Here is a 21736-nt window from a genome sequence, read left to right on the forward strand (position 1 = left end):
ATGTCGTAGATGTTTAACTGGTCAATTAACTGGTTAAAAACGGCAGCTCCTTCCAAATTTGGAAAGAAATAAAAATGATGCTGCCAGCGTGTAAACCGCACATAAAAAGGACGAAGTAAATTTTTACAATTTGGAAGTGACTTTCTGGCGTTAAACGATTCATTAAGACTTGCCAAACTTAACTGAACAAACATGTCGACACATCTTGCCATTCTCAGCGGTCACACCATAGTTATCGATAGTTTTCATGCAGTTAAAAACGGCCGACACATAAAACAAGTCCAATTATATTATTAAAAAAAAAATGCATGCAAAATAATTATTACAATCCTTTTGAAATTAATGATATATACCAAAATTCTCAAAATGATGAGAGAAGTCAATCCTTCTGTCTGTCTGCTTTATGTCTGTAATTCCGTCCGTTCGTGGTTATGATAGCTGGAGCAAGCATTAATATATTTAATTGGAACTTAGTTCACATATTACTTTTTGTGCAACGTACTCAGTATTATAAATGTAATTTTAAACAAACCAAAGTGGAATATCTCTGTTAAAAAATAAATCATAAATCCAAAAAAAACTTCAACACAAGTCAAATTTTGAAATGGATGGAGCAACACCCGTTTTTTATTAAATGCGTGATCTCGAAATCGATTTAATAAAAGTTGCTCGGATTAAAGCCCGTTGGACTATTTTTTGTGGGGAGCCGTTAAGGACATATGCTATGCGAACCATCCAAAGACAGTTGATGCTTTAAAACACGAAATCGAAGTTGCCATTCATGAAATTGGAGCCCAAACAACCGAAGATCTGCTTAAAAATTGGGTTGATCGAATGGCCTACTGTAAAGCCAGTCGTGGCAGTCATTTGAACAATATTATTTTTCATTCATAAATGACAATGTTCAATCTTCAAAATAAAAAAAAAGTTTGAAAAAATATTGTTTCGTTTTTTTTTATTGCCGATTCAAAAAGCAAATTTTACATGGCCCACCCTATAGCTATAGCTTTCATCTCTCAGCTCATAGACCTTGTTCGATTCTAAAAATTAACAGCCAGCCAGCACAAGTTAAGTTTTATTAAAAGACGCACGCCACAAATAGGAGGAAAAGCTCGGCGAAACTCCCAAAAAGGGTGTAAGCTCCAAGTATACATGTATATATATATATATGTATATATATATATATAAAGTTCGGTTCTGATCGAATATAGCACTTCCCTAATTGTTTAAATTAAAATATCATTATTATTATTATTTGTACGGTATATATCAATACATATAACCCTAACTTAGTTAGCACACTGGCTACTAGGGCTTTCGGTGCAATTCAAATTTTATTTTTGAATTTTGTATAAATTTCTGTGCGCCTTAAAATATTAAGCCATTTTATTAATAAGACAATTCAAAATAACCTTAGCTCCACGAGTTATAAATCAGAAAGAAAAAGTTAACCATATATAGAAAATAAGGGATAACAAAGTAAAGTATGATGATATCTGTATTGACAGTTAAATAGTAATAAGAGTATATATGTAGTTACGTGTACATATGTATGTATGCAGACGACAAGCATAACACTGTTAACGGACATATATATATACTTACTATGTATTGTGTATGTATATCTGCTTTATATTTTTTAGTCAAAAATTAGCATATTCACTGAGAAGCTGAACAAACGCCGACGCGATGTTGATCACTGGCATAACTAATTAGCTTTAAATTTGTTAGTTCCCGATACGAGTACATTTCAGAAAAATAAGTAATGAGTTTATTAGTTCAGTATTTGACCATTTGTGCCTTTTTTTCTCTAGCAACTATTCTCTGAAATTTCAAATTGAAGATGGAGATCTGCATACTTATATATTGCCGCCGCAGCCGAATGAGCGTGACTTTCGCATGTCTGATGTTCCCAGTGAACGTTTAATTTCCCTCAATTATGTCTTGGATATAAAACAAAAGAACTAGGAATAAATAAACTTGTTTGTTAGCTTGGAATAGTTATAGGTGTATATTTAAGCGATATTTAAATTAAACTTTGTGCAAATATTATGAAGATAGGTAAGAGACTTACATACATACATCTATTGCTATTTTATTTCAGGTTTCGTCCGGCAATAACATAAAACAACATACATAAATGTGGGACTTATAATGCCAGTGTTCAATGTTTAGCTGCTCCACATATCAATAAGTAATATTTCAACTTTAATACATTATAAGGGGTTTCCTTATTAAAGACCGCAAGAAACCCAAGGATGTGCTCGGTATCACCAAATTTAATACCAATGGAACAAAAGCAAGAAATTTCGTTACCAGAAAAACTTACAATTCACCAACAACATCATCAACAGTACGCTTTGAAGTGGAGCGATTTTCATTCATCTATTCTTAACTGCTTTCAACGCTTGCGTGATGAAGAAGACTTTGTGGATGTTACTTTGTCTTGTGATCAGCGATCTTTTAATGCTCATAGAGTAGTACTTAGTGCCTGCAGTCCTTACTTCCGGAAGCTATTGAAATCAAATCCATGCAAACATCCGATTGTAATTTTACGAGATGTTCACTCTGAGAACATGGAATGTCTGTTAAGGTAATTATTTATCTTAATAAGTATTAATAAGATATTATATGTTTACCTTTTTTACAGTTTCATGTACAATGGTGAGGTAAATGTAAGGCATGATCAACTACCCGATTTTTTGAAAACTGCGCATTTGTTGCAAATTCGAGGCTTAACCGACGTTTCTGAAAGCTGGCATTCTTCTGGATTTATTTCTTCAGAAAAAAAACCCATTGATACTTCCTTAGATACTAAATGTAAGCGTGATTTCGATAAAGACATTTGTGAAGTAAACTCTGCTGAGAAATGCAGTTTTTTTCCAAATTCAAAGCCAACTTCCGAACGTCCAATTGCGTCCACAATGGTGACCAACTACAGTAGCAGTACAAGCAATAACGCACCACTTATGAAGGAATCAAAAACATCTGCCACAGTAAGAAAATATAAATTGTTTACCATTATTTATTTTTTAGCTTTATCATAAGATGAAAACTTGCTAACTTTATTTAGATATAATCAGAAAATTGGGCAATTTTCCCTATTTAGTATTTCAGTCGATTGGGCTTAAGTTTAAATAAAACATCCCCATAATTCCATTTATAACCATTTAAGCTCATCGTTCAAGCAAATTAATCTTTGCGTTTTACACAGACTCGTAATTTTAATAACGGTATTTACTCGTACACCGAGCTCTCAATTGCCGTAGCACGCTGTTTGATAACTTTAGTCGTGTATTCTGTGATTGTAAGCACTAAACGTCGTTTTTCAGTGTTAATATAAATGCGGTAAGTTATTTAAATTGAGATTAAGCCTTCAAAATTGGAATTTTAAGCTTAGTTTAACTGGAACGCACTAGCACTAACAAACAAAAGGACAAAACTTCGTGAAAATGAATCATGGAAGTAGGAATATAAGGGTGAATTCTGTCAATATAATTGGCTTCACTCACCTTCACTTTTGAAATATTTAATCGGTATCCATTGGTAGATAATCGTTGACGTACTTATGTATATGAGTATACTTTTATTCTTCACATCTCTTAGAAAATGTTGACTTGTGTATGGAAAACGATAGAAAACGAAAAAGTGTTGTTAACTTCTGTTCTGTATTCGAATATTGACGGCATTGACAATAAAAACCTTTTTTTATTTACTTTTAAGTGTAAAATGACCTTACTTGTAAGAATCAATACATATTTTAGTACTTTTCATTGTTTTATCTTTGTATTTAAATGAGGGTTGCTGAAATTATTTAGATGGCGACTGGCAACTTACAGTTCCCAACTGAACTAGTTACATAGTAGTCCAGTAAAAAGAAGATTTAAGTAAGTAATTTTAGGAGTATGCGAGTTTATGGTTTTATTATGTAAAATCCATCACTGTAAACTTAAGTTTGAGTTTTCGGGGTCTTAACTTAGTAGATTTACATCTACAGGTCGATTCATTAAGAGCTCGGCACCAGATAGTAGCTCACCTATCGACATACAGGTAGAACCTGACATTGACATGGACGATCCAGAACCTGGACCATCAAAAAAATCAAGACTTGAATAATAAATAAAAAATTAGTGGATTAGGCCTACAGGGGAGGCCACATAAATAAAGCCGCGCTGCAGACTCTACCTCTTATGTGGTGCGTAAAGGAGTCTCAATAATTTATATAAATTAAGAATATCATGAATCACTAAGAAAAGTAGAAAAATGCAATGTATATGATATTCGTATACGCTTATGCGCTTCGCTAATGTAGTGGTTGCTCCGCTTAGTAGCTCAAAATCATAAGACTAAATAAAGATAGCGGGAAAAACTTATAGACAAAAATGTTCACAATAGAATGCTCTATAAAAAATGTATATTTTCCATAAAATCAATAAAAAAAGTTATTACGCTTGAAAACAATTCATCCCTTAATTTTTCGCGCAATTTTGTTTATAACTTTTTTATTATTAATTTTACAATAAAAAGTTTTGGATGAAAGTTGTATATTAGATAATATTATTATGTACAAAAAAAGTATCTCACAAAATTTTCTTAACTTAACTTTCGGAATTCATGAGATAAACGCAAAAAACAAGTTGCACCCTTAATTCTAAAATGGCGGCCGCAAGACACAACCCCCGACCCCGAAAACTCAAATTTAAGTTCACGGGGATGGGTTTTACATAATAAAACCCTAAACTCGCATACTCCTAAAATTACTTACTTTGCTATTTCTTTGGTCTCTTTTTACTGGACTATAGTGTTTATGTTGCCAATTGCATTTTGTGGTTGCTGTGCAGGTGCTCTGAGCAAATGTAGATTGAAAATTTAAAGTACAGCGCACGCGTGAACTAATTCAAACTAAAGCAGTTCACGTTAACAAATGTGTTCACGTTTTGGAATGCCCAAAAAAACTAAGTAAATATATTTTTTCACATTTAAATTCACATTTTATTGTTGTTTTCGTTACATATTAATTGAAAATTAAGTCATACGAAGGTTTTATTTAAAAAAATCAGTAAACTTTTTTTTGTATCTTCTGTTTTTCTGAAACTTGAAGCACAGCTTTCTCCCTTAACCGTCTTAGCACACTCATATCATTTTGATCGACGTCTTCATGACCAGCCCATATTAAAGCTTTGTTGAACATTTCAACTGCTTCAGTCGGCTTAATTTTCTCCAGCTGCTCTGATATGCTGTCATCATCGGATTCGTCCTCTTGTTGATGATCGTCATTTGCATTGCCCTCCTCGATATCTTCGTTCTATTCATGAATGACTGGTAACGTGAATTCAATTTGAAATTTTTAATAAAAAAAGTTTTTTCAATAACATATGTGTGTACATATGTGGCGTACATATCTTTGAGCATGTCTGTGAACACGATCGAACCTCAGGATTTAAACCACTAAGGAGATCAACGGTGTTGCTCATCAAGGCGCGTAGTTCAGCTTCCCATGTTTCTTTTTAAACGGCCGACGTCCATTGTTTACCGCAAAATTTAAAATACTGTTCCAATGTTGCTTCACCAACACGAAATCAAGCCGCATCCAAAAGATTTACAGCTGTTTTTAAGTTAATTTTTTTCAACGACTCGAGCAAATCAGAATTTGTCGCTGCTATTGAAGCTAGGAGGCTTTTTCTGTAATGCAACTTAGTGATTTTTATTGCATTCTGATCCATCGGTTGAATGAGGGGAGTAACGTTTGGTGGCATAAACATTGCCGAAATTTGCCCATTCTCCGTTGTCAGTTCAGCTTCATTTGGGTGAGAAGGAGCGTTGTCGATTAGGAGGAGAGCTTTAATTGGTAAGGCTTTTTCCTTTAAAAACAATGTAACCTTAAAAAACAACCAGTTAACCTTAAAAATCGGACAAAACTTAAAAGGAATATTCACCTCATTAAACCATTGCTTGAAAATAGCCGACGTCATCCAGGCGAATTTTGAGCTCTTATAGTCGGTGGGACATTGAAAGTTTTTAAAGCAGCGTGGATTTTTCGCCTTTCCAATTAGCAAAAGCTTAAGCTTGTGGGATCCAGTGGCGTTTGAACAGCATAAAAACGTGATTTGCTGATTCTCGGACTTTACCCCTGGGGCTCTCTTCTCCAAACTTGACGCGTACGTTTTCTCTGGAAAAATTCTCCAGAATAACCCCGACTCATCAGCATTGTGTAACTGATCGTTGCACAACTCCAATTCGGTCATTTTAGCTTTAAGTTTTTCTTTAAACGGATCCAGTAGCTGAGGTTGCGAAGACAGTTTTTCGCCTGATATTTTAAGAAGACGAATACCGTACGTCTTCTTGAATCCTTGTAGCCATCCATCACTAGCGAAGAAATTTGTTTCATTTTCTTTAAATTTTGCATGCAGTGTTTTTGCCTTTTCTCCCAACATTAGAGCACTTACTGACCAGTTTTTATCTCGCATTCGGATAAACCAACGATAAAGAGCTCCATTTGGGCAACTCTGGAGAACGCAGTGTTTTTCTATTTCCAGGTCCACCATACGTGTTGTTTACGCATTTTAAAATCACTTGCTTTTTCGCTTTAATGTTATATATTGTTGATTTAGCAGCATCACATTTCTTTGCTAAAATCTTCACAGATGAGCCTTTTTTAAAAGGGCGAGAATTTTAGCCTTTTGTTTTAATGTCAAGCAGACGGGTTTTTTAGAACTAAATTTCACCAGAAAACATAAGACGAAACACTCTTTGCAAAACCAAAACCGCGACTGTAATATTTTACTCCTTACATGCAATTACGAATAAAATGCCTATTTTATAATTAGGGGATTCCCCAATTTCAGAATTACTTGAGATCAATGTAAACAACATTCAAATAACTATAACGTTTATTGTTCATGTTATAGATCTTTTTGGGTTTGTTCACGTTTTAGAGTAGTCAATGCACAAAAATGTCTGTTCACGCTTTGGGGTGTTCACGCTTTAGAGCGTTCACGTTATCGAGCGTGCGCTGTAAGTGTCATTTTTTATTGAAGGATTAATAATGTATTGCCAAGTAACAATTTGAGATGCAAGTCCAATAATGGAGGTGAATCCGTCAAAAGCATGTGGATAAACAAAAGCTTTATCGGGTTTATAGTGCAAGCTTCTTTCAGCAGAAATGCATCTAAATACTAACTTTAGAATACCAACATCACCAAAAATTCCGATTTTGAATAGTAGGACCTTTTTTGAAGGTTTTCTTCTTTCGTTATTTTTCCAATAATCAATTTTCTGCATATTTTTTCCTCAAGTAGTTGAATAACTGAATAATAAAAACTACCAGCGTCGTAAGTTGCACCACCCAAAGATTGAAGCCATTGCCGTGATACTTCTGGAAACTTGATTATGCTAAAACTTGTTGAGCCGTGTATACTTTTAGGAGTGGAGTCATCGCTGCTGACCGTTGACTTCACCGTAAATTGTTTTATACAGCTTCTATGAACAATTACTTACAGAGCAGACGGCAGCTATATAGGATTAGAGTTGTCCTTGAACTAATATATTTATTTAATTGTAGCACTTTTTATCAAGTAATTTATACTTTTTATACTGGACTTGGAGCATATTTACATTTAAATCATAGCTGTCGACCTGCCGTGATAGGCACTTTGGACACCAGAATGTTCGGCGCCCAAAATTACTACGGAAAGCAATCTCATATTAAAAAAAAGATAATACAAAAACAGGTAGACTTGCGTTATACGCCCTCCAATTGTTTGATCAAACCTTAATTATTTCATCCTTGCCCTGTGGGGTTCACCGAAAACTGACAAGACAGGCAAAATAATCAAAATTTATTTCCCGCAAGAGAATCTTACTCTCTTAACAACTCCTCTCCGATACATATTTAGTCACATTCTACCTTAACTCACGTTGATATGTCGTCTACATTTTCTAAGACATATGTATGTATAATGTATTGCCTTTTTTAACATGGGATATTGATAGAGATCTATGTACATGGAGGCAGTCATTCTGATTTGATAATGATAATGACCCGTTGAATCCGAACTTCCTAAGATCAAACATCGTGCTATTCACATAATTATAACATATTGCCAGAAGAAGAAAACAGCGCAATATCTTAACTCAGATACCCCCAACACTGGTAACGCCTTCTAAGCTCATGAAATAGGTTTGGCAATAACCCGCAATCACCTCATTTATCTTGTAAACTATTCTGAATACTTAAAATTTCATTATTAAATATTTGTGGCATTTACATAAATGCTCAACATCACCTTATAGCTCATTTCTATGAAAAGCTGAACACATACCACAACTGACTCACAACGTCGTCTCAAAAACCTCTTTGGGCACAGTTTCCACGGTAGTAAATGCATATTTTAATACTATGTAACTTGCTTCGATACACCACTATTCATCAGGCTTCTCCGTAGAATCTGAAGCAATCACCTTTGACCTCAAAACATACGGCTCTTGAACAGGAAAATACATAATATGTACCGGCTCTCATTCCTCAAGTAAAGCAACCGAAATGCGAATATCTCAAAAATTTTTGGCTTATTAATTGCCCACGAAAGTAAATTAAAAATAATGCCATATTGGGATAAGAGGAAACTTCGCCGCTAAGTCACATAACAAACTTACCACTTCTCTAATTAACGTAAGAATGATTGGCTTAATTTCTCCCATCATTACAAACAAATAATGCACCTGTATATTCAGTTGATATGGAAGGGATCAATATTCAGATCTATACTCTTTTCCGATTAGGGCACACCCTCCTTACTCGTCGACACCTAATGGAAAACAAGGATCTTCCTCCTAGTCCTGTCTGTTGTTTGTACCATCTTTCAACTCTTATTATCATACTAAAAGAAAAACATTTAGGCTTTAAAATTTAAAGAAATATGTTTAAAAAAACATGAAAAGATCAAAAAGTACTCCGCAGAATATGGTACGCACAAGGCCGCCGCAAAAAAAAAAGGTCTTTGAGCCCCTTGAAATTTGCAGTTTATTATTATAAAATTCAATTCTAAATTCAAACTATAAAACTAATTTACATATCCTAAATTTTTCTAAAAATTGTGATTAAGTGTGAAATTTTAATGGAAATTTATTAATTTTTTTAATTTTCACTAAGTTGGAAACTTTGTATATATATATATATCGGATATATTAATATATATATAAAAATATATATATATATATAATATATATATATATATATATATATATATATATCGGATATATTAATATATATATATATTCATACAAAAAATTAAATAAACAAGAAACAAATAAGTTGTCAAAACTTGTCAAACTTTTTACAGTAATTAAGATTACAGTCTGTTACATATAACTCCCAATCATCCTGCGTCGCTATTATTTTTCCAGTATCCAAAACCAACTTTGTGAGATAAGTAGCACGGCAAATACTCTAATAATGCCTCTGGTTAAAAAATTTTAATAATATAAAAAATAAATCTTATAATTTAAGCTTTACTTAATCCAGTATCAGTCAGCATTCTTTAGTTCCTACACTAAAAAAATTATCTCTATTTTGTCAGTGAAATCTTGAAAGGTTACAAAATGAAAAATATGGAAATGAAAGATCGTTGGATTTGAGTTGATTTAAAAAAAAAACTCGAAAATGAAGCTAGGTAATATTTTAATGAACACGAATAAAAATTAATTTGTTTGTCTCCTAGAAATGACCACAGGAAAGTTCAGGCCACTTTGCCAAATTTTGTTAGAATACTTCAGCTTGACTTGGGACTGGAAATTATTTACATACAATTGACAATTTTGTTTAGCTGTTCTAACTGTTCAAAAGTTCGAAAATTGCAAATAAACATTTCAGCAGTTGAACAATGAGCGAGTTTCGAGCTACTCGCGCTGCATCTCTAGTATCATATATACAAGGTAGCTCAAAATTAATCATTAATTTTGTTTTCGAATAACTTTTTTACCAAACAAAAAAAAAAATTATTTTGAGTGATGGAAATCTATATTTGGACGGTAGGGCTCTATTGTCTCTGTCGCTTGTCTATTTGCATACTGTAGCTGTCTAGTTCACAAGCTTCAAATATGATTGACGTATGATGCCATGTGCATAAATTATACATCTTCCGATAGGGTGATTAATTTTGTGCAACTTTTCTGCAACATGTGAAACCTTTCTGAACTATACGGACACTGATATCGAAGCTTTTTTGCGGACCGACATTTAATTCTTATTATTCAATTATTTCAAGTTTTGTCTGCCTGATGTTAATTTTTCCAATTTAATTTATTTATAGTTTTTTGATTTTATTAGGTATTTGTGCATAAATGATTATCGGACATACTTCAAAACTTTTTTGTATATATTCGAATTACCATTATTACTATTTTTAGTTTTTTTATGTGTAATATAATATAAAACATGCCTTATCGCTTCTTATATCTGATACAACGTTGCACCATTATAATCTCGCGTATCCCCATTTCCCATTGTATCATACTTCTTGTAGGTATTGGGGAAAATTATTAAAAAAAAACAATGATTTGTTGTTGTTGTTGATTTATGTAGGAAGCAACATATTATGATCTACTAAATGAAACACTACTTAATTACAAAATAATTGGATTTGGTTTCCTAAGTTTTGTTCATCAAATATTTTAACTTTGATTCCCATTAGCAAGTTTATTATAAGTTTTAGTTTTTCTACTAAAGACGTTTTGTCAAGAAGGAGCGAGACAGCTGCTCACCTTTTATTATATTATAGAATCACGCCCCAACTCGTTGCTCTTTCTATTTGTTTTACTTTGTGTCGGAGAAAAACGTTGATGTGTAAATGGGAAATTTTCACGTTATTTCTATGATCATAAACATAATATGGTTTTAATGATTTTAAAAACGAATTTTTGATATTGAAATAAGGTCATAGGTACTTAATATAAGTTTTTGCATAACATAATATGCGTAATAATATGCATGTTTCTAATTATCAGGCATGCCTTCAATGGGATAACACCGATGTGATTCGGAGTCGTAAAAACCATTTAACGCCACCACCTCAAAAACGTATAAAAAGTGCAGACTTGTTTCGTGCCCAACATGGCATTGGTTCGGAACGTGCTCTGTCTGAAAGAGAGTTTCCTGCGATTGTACAACATTCATTTACTCGCGATCGAAAGCATTTCATAAGTGACTGCGATCAAAGTATAGGAACTAATGAAAATAACATGGAACCATCAATGAATGAAGAAAAAACTCTACAAAATCAAGTAAGTATTGGTTTATAGTTTTTAACATTACTCTTGACCTCTAAATCATAGCATATAGATATCGAATCGATGGGTGATGAAAGCGCCGACGATAAGTCTAACAGCAGCGATGAGGAGACTTTAGAGCGGATAGATAGACATCCTGAGATTAATGACTCAATGGACCCTCCACGCCCTGCGACGCATAATACGTTTCTACGAGTTCCAAAAACTTTAGAGCAACATCCTATTTTAAATTTAAACGATTTTGGTATGTCAATTTTACTATGTGCATCTTTGATAAATATGCGAAGTATTTCGCTTGTAGTCACTATATCATAGTTTAGCGTAATAAGAGTTGATTTTACTACTATTTACAAGTAACCTTGCTGTAGCCGAAAAACGGATCCACGGTCTAGTAATATCTGTCGCTTAGGGGCAACCCTACTTAGTTGATCGATACTCACAGATTTCGGTATCGCGTCAAATTTTTGGGAAAATCGATTTTTACGTGCATTAGAATGATAGGGATATAAAAAAATAGGACGAAAGTACTGCATCAAAATTCTTCTGAAGAAAAAAATTACAGATACATAATCAAAATTTATCCACTAACAAAAAAGTTCAGCTATTACCATTTTTTCTCTAAAGCTAAGCTTTTAATTATTTTAAAGAACATTTTTTTATGATTTTAAAATACAAAAATGTGTTTAAAAATATATAACAGGATTGTGGGTATATCAATCGGTTATGGTGTTCCACTTACGATTGTTTCCAAGTTCCAGAAAGGAAACCTGATAAAGAGATAAACTCACTCAATCTTCTCGTGATTCTAAATGTAGACTTCAAGTGATTGCATTCGCGTTGAATTGATGGATGAATAACCGCCAATACATATATATACATGCAATTTGGAATACCAATGATTTGGTTTGAACAATTCAAGCACGAAAATAATAATAATTACTATGTATGTACTAGTATAAAAGTGACCCAACAGCATAAACTGCCCTACCGCATTCAGACGCACCTCCGATTCCAAAAGAGCCGAGCCCCACTGTGACCCTGTATCAACCGTCCAATATCAAGCATCCATGCAGTCACATTGAAATAGCGCAGTAGCGTTTGAACATAATAGCACGACAACTTAAGCCACGGTCCATCATCCTCGCTCAACAACTGAAAGCAGTAAAAATCTTGGCCCCTGGTGTAAAAAAGTTTGAAGCTCGCAATATTTAGTGGGAGTTTTTGGCGTATTTCTTTCGCAACCGAAGCAATTAGTTTGGATATTGCAACAATATGCGTGATTTGATGTTTGTATGAGCTACAAGTACAAAACAAGATTTATGACATTAGAACAATCAATATCTTCGGACCACCTTCTTGCAGCTATGTATAACAAATAGTATACATACACCCATACATATTTTTAGCGGTATTCCAAACCTGAATTAATGAAGGCGCTTTTCCAAAGAGGTGGAAAAGGAAAATCCTACGCATGGTAAACTTCTTATAGACCGATTGCTTGCTCGACACATTGGGAAAAATTCTTAAGAGAATTATTTATATTTGACTATCATCATTCGCAGAAGATAAAGGTATATTACATATATACCATAAGAACTAAGGATATTGGAGTACTGAATGATATCGCGTTGGTAATATCGGCAAAACGCATCTAAGAAATTGAAAGGATTACCAGTGAAACAGTGAGCAGTATAAAACCTTGGTTGACGTCCACAAACTTTGAATTATCTGAGCATAAAGCTGATGTAGTTCTAATAAACATCTGAAAGGCAGTGGAATTTATAAATTTAAATGTAAGGACTGTAACTATCAATTCGAATCCCGCTATTAAGTTTAGGGTCCAATAACTATTACAAAGAAGACAAGTGTGGTTATTAATTTTTTTTTAAATCATTTCCTCTAAATGTTGGCCGTTACCCGACACTCTTCTAATCTGGTATCCGCACTATATGCCACTCGCTGAAAAGTGAAACCATGTGTGTGCACTGAAGGAAGAATGTTCTCTCATTACAGTGCGTTACAAAAACGAACTTTTTTTCTGTCCTATGAACCAAATATACTTTTTCGGAAAGGGGAGAAAAAATAAAAATACACGTGTATCGGCGATTTTCATGTACAGAATTTTTTTTTTTTTATGTATAAAATATAGAGCTCGTAGTCCGCCTGTGTGAAAAACGTTGGATCAATTTTTAACCCTTTTTTCGTGATCCAATCGCGCTGAATTTCTGCAGGCAGACTCGTGGAAATGTTTTTATTATGTAAAATAAAAAAAAAAAAATTTTATCAATTCTCAGATTTTCTTGAATTTTTTTTTTCTAAAAAAAAAAAAAATGTCTAAATTTTCGGCATAACTTGAAGGGACTCCAAATTTTTAAACAACTTATTAACCTTTAATTTATTGTTTCATACAATCCACTTTGTGCCGTTTGTGTGTTTGTTACAGTTCCGGAAGTTGCGATCATCTGACAGTTGCGCTACTAGGAGACGTATACTTTGACAATTGTTTTAAGTTCTGTTGCGCGAAAACGTCTTTCTGTATATTTCATCTTACGAAAAATGCACGTAACTTTTGTTACGTTTGTGGCTTAATCGCACCAAGTAAAAATTTAAAAAATATTACGAAAACAGTGGATAACTCGTTTCAGAAAATATTCAAGACTGCTTATGTTCCTTACTTGTGGTATACTCCGGAAGTCGTGTGCGACTATTGCTATAGAAATTTATGTAAGTTTACTGATGGAAGGTCAACAATAAAGTACTTTGTACCAACAATTTGGCTACCACTTACGGAGCACTGCAGTGAACTGTGCTACTTTTGCGTAACTTTTACTCAAACTAAAGGGTACCAATACTTTCGCCACAACAAAATTCGCTACGCTAATGTAGAATCGGTTATTCCAGCGGTTCTGTACTCACCAGAAGAACATATAGCGGCTTCAATGGAGATTTTTGATGATGTTCCCGAATTAAGGGATGGAGAACCAACAGTAGCACCAACAATGCTATAGACATTTCTTGCATCGAATGCGAGATGCGGGGAACCAGAAGTATCGGGATATGAACTTGTGAATTTGAACACCCAGTGAACTTGGGACTGCAGTGCCGCATTAAGTAAAGCAAGCCGACTTCAATGACCTTGTACGAGAAGGAAATTTGTCAAAGAGAACAGCCGAGCCCTTTGCATCACGCTTTAAGCAGTGGAATATAGTGGCGGCTGATTTTAAAATAACAGCCGCTCGTGATCGACGTAGCAGTTATTCCATATGACGAATTTTTTAAATTGCACGAAGATCGGGAAAAAAACCTGGCTTATTGCTGTGATATTGATTCGATGTTTGAAATATTTTTCCGAAACTGAGCGGCGCAAAGATTCATGCAGGTATTTTTTTTACGAAGTCTTCTAGCAACTTTATTTTTTTAATGATGTGTATAATTTAAGGTGTTTTCAGTGGTCCGCAGATAAAAAAATAGTTGCAAGTTATGAATTTTCATCAAAATTGAATGCTATCGAACAAAGTGCATGGAAAGGCAGAGTTACCGTTATTGAGCATGGCGAAAGGTTCCATCAGGACATTGCGGCTATTGAAAAGCGCTTTAACGGACAAGACATTACGGGGTTTTATATCTCTATTGTAGTGCGGAGTGAAATACCTTTCTTTTGATACCCACACCGGCATATCTCATGCAATTTTTTTTTTAATTTCGAACAGGTGGCAACCCTGTGAAACATTGTCAGTGGCAACACCTAGGTGAAAAGTCTAGAAATGTGATACACTATCTGTGTGCCCAATTTCATTCAAATCCGTTAAGCTAATCCTGAGATCGTGTGGCTATACAGATATGCATACAAGAATTGCTCGTTCAAAGTTATAAAGTACAAAAAAAAAAAATTGTGACGTGTACATGAAAATCGCCGATACACGAAAAAAATATGGCTTAATTATTCCACTGCTTGACAATGCACACCGAACCGTCCAACCCAACATTGGAACTGTGAAGGGGGTTGATGTTTCAATAGTGGGGCTTGTTATTTGGGTGACCAATAATGGCAATTTTGTGTATTCACACTTCCATTTAATGAAAATCGGTTACATCACTCCAAAATATAGTATTTTTACTCCAATATTGTCTCGTAGACATTTTTACATCAAATCGAGTCGTTCGCATGGACTAACGCGAATTATCATGCAAACATTTGTGCATTTCGTCTGGATGTCCAGCTGGGCCTCGGCCGTGAGCTGTTTGCCATCAAATTTGTTGCCCGAGACCTTTGCATCCATGAACAAATCCAATCTTCACTTGTGACATCACGTAAACGTTAAATAAAATCTACGACGAGCAGTTGTACACGAATCATTTGCCTTGAAATACGCTTCGATTGCGAACGCACGTTGTTCACCCATCCAATCGCGACATCGTGATTGCATAACCATCACGAAGCTATCGCAATCCCCTCCCGCTCATACGCTAAGCGATTAGGGAGAAATTTTAAATTTTAAATCTAATTCTGTTGCCGAACACCCTTGCTGTGAAGAAGTCATCGAGTATGCAATCCGATTTGTCTGGAATAATACCAAACAACGGTGGCACTAGTAATAAGAAATAGAGAGTAGTCCACTTGCTTCTTTTGTACGCCGCATTGATTTGGGCTGATGTATTGAATATAAATAGCTACACAAGAAAACTAATATCAGTCTATCAGCTAAGCGCTTTTGGGACTATATGCGGCTTCCGTACAATGTCTAATGGTTCTGACGCTTCCTTCGCCACAGCAGGACTAGCCCCGATGGACATATTTTTGTAGAACAAATGCAGAGATAATATGTAAGGCTATTCAAACGGCACATTAGAGTAAGGCGTAAAGATATTGTAGCAGAAGAAAGATGCAATTCGATCACCCACTGAAAAGACTGGAGGAATAGATCGCCTACAGGTAGATGGCTTCATAAATTAATACCTATCGTTACAACTTGGTGGCGCGACAAAGTATCACTTAACAAAAATCCTTACCGGAAACCAATCAATGATAGCTAGCCAACCCGTGAGGTAATACTTTTTTCGAAGCTCCATTAGCGTAGCAACGTTCGTGATGTTGCAGTAACGCTTCGTCGAACTTCCTAGCGTCAAGCGAAAGCTCACCTGGGTTACGTCAACGTAAGCACAAAACTCGACTTTACCGCGATGGAGATTAAGAATTACCAATTGCGCTACTGCTATTACTTCATCGGCATAAGTCTCGCGACCTTCAACGAAAGTGATACCTCCAGTCAACGCACCCCCCTGTGTTGCCTCGGAGTCAATGACTAACTGGCAAGGTCCAGTCATTCCTCATTCACGGTCATCGCGTAGTATTGCTTGCTACAGCCAGGTTAGTCTTGTAACTGAGTCAATGGTTAACAAGCTGAATTCAGCTAGCTTAATCGAAAAAATTTAATATGGTTAGGTTAGAGAGAAAAAATAGCATCTATTGAAATAAATTTTTGGTTGGTGGAAATATTTAGTTCTTCTTCAAGGTTGTTCATCAAAAAAATTTTAATATCGGACTTTTGTTCAGTTGCCACGACTGCCTTCTTTCGTTAGAAACCTATTATGCTGTGTGAAGTTTGTACCATGTATTCAATCTTTTTAGTGAAAAAAGCTAAGTGATGGTAGGTATCTTTTATCTCGAAAGTTTGACCTGATACAGATCTCTGGCGAATGCCGATAAATTCAGCTTGCCCCTAACCGGCGTAACTTCCTAGATTTTTGATATAAAAATTTTGTGTGTAATGAAACAGTGTAATAAAATGAAACGTAAATAATTTAATTTTATGATAACCTTTGTATTTTTAAACAATTTGTCTGTCTTACATAAACTCCTTTGAACTGTTTTTGTTTTCGTTATGGACTCTTCATTCCGTTTAAAAAAGTAATGTCTGTGGATTTTGTTAATAGTTGTAGTGTTTATTGCGTCGAACTAGCTCACAGCATCCCGTTTCTTAAAATATATATTAATATTTACTGAGTACAGCAATAGTTGCATATTTTATATCTTGATAAAACCGTTCGTCTTGTTCCTCACTGTGGTCTCTAGTTTTTTGGTGGGTATTTCATTTATTATTACATTCCTAATAATACGATCCCACTTATTTTCAAATTTAGATTATTCTTTTGGGTTACGAATTCTTTCTCTTAAGCAACTTCTTACTATTTCATAAGGGATTTCACTACAAAGGTACACTGCTACTACTATTACTACAGCATATACATATAGTACATGTATGTAATATAGTAATATTATATGTAGGTATAGTAAGTAAATGTGCAGTTTGTTAAATGAAAGCGTGACCGGCAAATTTCAAACTTATAGTTCGGTTATAAAAATGTAATTGTTGCTAAAGAGGTGTATCCTTTTCGCAGTACGCGTTCTGCAATATATCAGAAGATGTCGAAGACGTTAATAAATAAATTGGTGCAACGGTATACTGAAGTTATAAACGTTGACGATTTCCCTGAACGAGGCCTAAAAAAGTATTTCTCCAAAGCAAGATCATAAGATCTTTGATTTGTTTGTGACAAAGCCGAACCTATCGTTGGTTAAAGCTGAAACAGTTATATGGAAAAAAGGTATTAATGTATCCAAATACACGATTCGAAGTTGTTTACGTGCAGAAGACCTCAAATTCTGGAGCACGGTGAAAAACCTCTGCTCTCATTATCACACATTGAAAAAGGACTAGCATGGGCTGAAACAAATTCACAACGGAATCGGACAAACGTAATATTCACGAATGAATCTTCCTCTAGGGTGTATAGTCGCATAGGTCAGTCCTGTTGTTCTGATAATCGACAACTTCAACGAACTGTTAAGAATCCAATTAAGTTGCATTTTTACTGATCCCCCGAAAAAGGATTTGAATGCCATTTAGATGGAAAATTTAATAAAAAGCTTCATTGCCATCAGTTTCGAAGATATTTGGCAGAACTAGCCAACCTTGGATTTTACAAGAGGAGAACGATCCCAAGTATCGAAGACGAAGTTATAAGAAGTGGAAACAGAGGGGGGTTGATATGTTGGATTGACCTTCACAGTCGCCTGATGCCAACCTTATTGAAAATGTTTGGGCAAGAGTTGAGCAAAAACTCAAAGAAAAACAAATATGGACGCTCAAACAGTTATCAAGGAAAATTCGGCTGATTTGGAGCCGTTTACCTCCACAACGTGTGCAGAAATCAACGCAAAGTATGACGCAAAGATGTGCAGCCATTGTAGAATATATTACATTTTATAAAAATGTTAAGTTCATACATACAGTTTGTTTGAATCGAATTGGTCAAATAGTTTTCACGTTATGGCGGTCACGCTTTCGTTAAACAGACTGTATTTCTAAATACTCGTATATGTAATTCTTTCAAGCAAGGTATATTTTTCAGTTCATTTGGTATCAATTCTGTAGATAGGTAGAATTGACAATCTGGCTTAAAATTTATCGTAACATACTGTAAACAAGAAACAAAATAAGTCGATTTTAAAATTTTAGATATTTAAATAACAAAAATAAAAATATAATTACTATTTGTTTTTTATAATTTACATTTGTGTGTGTGAATAAAAAGTTTTTCGTGACGCGCTACAGTTATCAGCAGAAGTCTTTGCGATCCTGCAGGCATGCAAAATGCTTAGGGACCGAATGAGATATTAACATTTTATCCGATAGTCAAGCCGCGATTAAGGCTCTGAAGACGCCATAGTACAGACCGAAATTAGTAAGCTTCTGTAAGGAGGAGATCAAATCTCTTGGGTTTGCAATTAACATTTCTCTGATCTGGGTTCCAGGACATAGGAACATATGAAGAGGGAAATGAAATTGCTGAAGAGCTTGTCAGACAGGGGACTGAATTGGTCTCAAAGACCTCCTACCCGGTCATCGGTATCCTCCCGACAGTTGTTAAAGGGGAACTGCACAAATTATTTCTCAGGAAAGCACAGAAAAGATGGAGCTACATTTCTTCATGTGCTATTTCGAAAACCCTTTGGCCCCAATACGATATACGAAGAAATCAGAAAGTCCTTTGGACTCCTCGCCATTCAATTTCCAAACTCGTACTGTGTTTACCGTCCAGAACTAACTAATAATACATACAGGTATGTATGTACATATACATATGTAAAGGTAGTTTGTACTTGTATAACAAAGGCGGTCTTCTGGTCTAGTTGTGTTTTTGTAATTTCTTTAACATGGCGACCATAATAAATGGCGGAAAACATATATATTCCAACAAACCTTCTTTAGCGAGACAGAGCACGCTTTCTGGGTTGACCGTTCGATGAGTTAGACGAAGATGACAGGTGACTACATCACACAGACAGGGTTTAGTAAGCTGCTGTAACAACAGAACTCTCCAGAAGATACGAACTGTCAGATCTAGAAATTAAAGTGTTGGAAGTAAAGTAAAGAAAGTGTGTTGCCATTAATTTGTAACTTTCATTTGACAATCTAGTGATTGAACTCAGAGGAGTTATTGTAAGAGATTTATTTGAATTTAACTTAAGAAAATTCGTAATATACTTTCCCTCAGCATACCGATGTAAACCTTTTAGCGAATTATTGTGCATTAGGATATGCTATTTTGCATGCACACGTTCCCTTTTTCTAGCGATCCCATTGAGCTTCTTTGATCACAATTTTCCAATTGAAAAGGTCGAATCAATCGTTTATGATACTTTTATCATATCTATATTTTGACTTTGACCACATTTTAATTTTAATAACATGAGGAACATGAATATCCTAATAATAAAAATGGCTTTATTGATTTTAAAAATATTTAAGATGGTCGTCAATATACTTCTGTATTCACTTGAACTAATTTTCAAAGCATTTTCATTTTGCCATTCAGAAGTGGATACCTCCAAAACAAGCTGTTTAAAGGTCTAAAAAGACTCTTCAGGCGTTAAAAAACGTTGACCTATCATTTTAGGAGCCAAATCAGGGCTGTAAGACGGATGCTCCATTAGTTCGGTCTTTAAAGCGTTCAAAAACTCAGTTGTATGAGTCGATACGGTTGTACTTTAAATATGATATACATATATAAATTGAATCCTACACTAGTATCAAAAGATTTAGGGAGTATTTTAAAAAACCTAAATGTGCCTGGAAAATCGAAGTCTGAATGTAACATGGGCTCTGACACATTTAATGACTATTTTACTAGCGCCTGTAAAAGCAGCAATATGTTCCCCATCTCAAAATTTGATTAACATTCTTGCTCTAAAAGAATAGTTTCAATTTTAAGTTTTGATATCTGCCATGCGTGCTAAGTCGAATGCCATTGGAGAGAATTGGATATCCTTGAAATTTGTGCCGCCATTTCTTCTGGGTGTGGAAAAATGCTGTCATCATTCCTGTGGCCAGAAAGAGCATTGCTACTGTAAGTGCCTGCAAGCATTTTACCAATTTTTCAAAGATATGCGAGTCTCTGATGGCAGGGCAAATTTCATAATTTGTGCAGGGACATAATTTGTTGTCCTCATTGTGCAGTCATGGTTTCGTCCTAAGCATAATTGCTCTACGGCTGTGTTAGAAATACTTTACGACATAAGGATAAAGTTTGACAATGGTCACCTTTTTTTTGCCTTATAGATTTCTCTAAAGCATTTAATTTTGTAAATCATGACCTTTGTTGCAAAATGGTGAAACACTTATTTTTGAATTTTCAAAGTTATCAGTCAAGCTTATGCTAGGTTAGGTTAGGTTTGGCAGCCGCATCGCACATAGAGACAACGATGCCACTTGGACCACGAAATGGGTCCGTTGTGAACCGCGGGGGCTGAGCTACATTTCCCTCTCCATATTAAACCATCATGAGCTTTTGACAAAGCGTAAAAGGTTGTTGATACCTAAAATGTATAGATTATCTATATTCGTTAAGAAGTAGGATTTTAAAAATCGGTTCCTGCTTCTGGCTAGAGCTGGGCATGTGCAAAAAAAAGTGTTGAATTGTTTCCAACTCCTCCTCATTTCTGCAGCTACGACAGAAATCATGCGTGTAAACACCTAATCTCTTTGCATGATTTCCTATGAGACAATATCCTGTGAGGGCCCCTACTAAGGTCCTGATTTGAAGTCTATTCAGCTTTATAATACTCTTGGACAGACGTAAATTTAGCCTTGGCCATGTTTGCCTAGCAATTTCACAGGTGTTAACGCTAATCCATCTCTGATTTGTAGACCTGATTAATGCGTCCTTAATGAGAAGCTTACAAGTTGCGAGAGGTATCTCTATAAAATTACTTATGTCTGGCAAACAGGTACCTTCTCTTGCAAGTTGGTCTGCCCTACAGTTCCCTGGTATATCTCTGTGGCCTGGAACCCAGCACAAGATTATACGATATTGTTTGGCCATCTCATTTAGAGATTGGCGACAACGTAAGACACTCCTTGATGTTGTTTGGAATGCATCCAGGGCT

At 35.0% G+C, this 21736-nt stretch overlaps 1 protein-coding gene and 1 pseudogene across 1 annotated transcript in view; one reads left to right on the plus strand and one right to left on the minus strand.

The window, feature by feature from the left end:
- LOC129247373 (protein abrupt) overlaps positions 1-21736 on the plus strand; it is a 103129-nt gene that overhangs the window by 20864 nt on the left and 60529 nt on the right. Inside the window, 4 exon segments of the mRNA XM_054886489.1 lie at positions 2105-2593; positions 2651-2996; positions 11005-11280; positions 11332-11530. Of these exon segments, the coding sequence (XP_054742464.1) occupies positions 2259-2593; positions 2651-2996; positions 11005-11280; positions 11332-11530 (1156 nt within the window). The 5' untranslated portion in view covers positions 2105-2258.
- LOC129247374 (jerky protein homolog-like) lies at positions 5580-6388 on the minus strand (annotated as a pseudogene).

This window comes from Anastrepha obliqua, chromosome 5 (genome assembly GCF_027943255.1).
Source record: "Anastrepha obliqua isolate idAnaObli1 chromosome 5, idAnaObli1_1.0, whole genome shotgun sequence".
Classification (NCBI taxonomy): Eukaryota; Metazoa; Arthropoda; class Insecta; order Diptera; family Tephritidae; genus Anastrepha; species Anastrepha obliqua.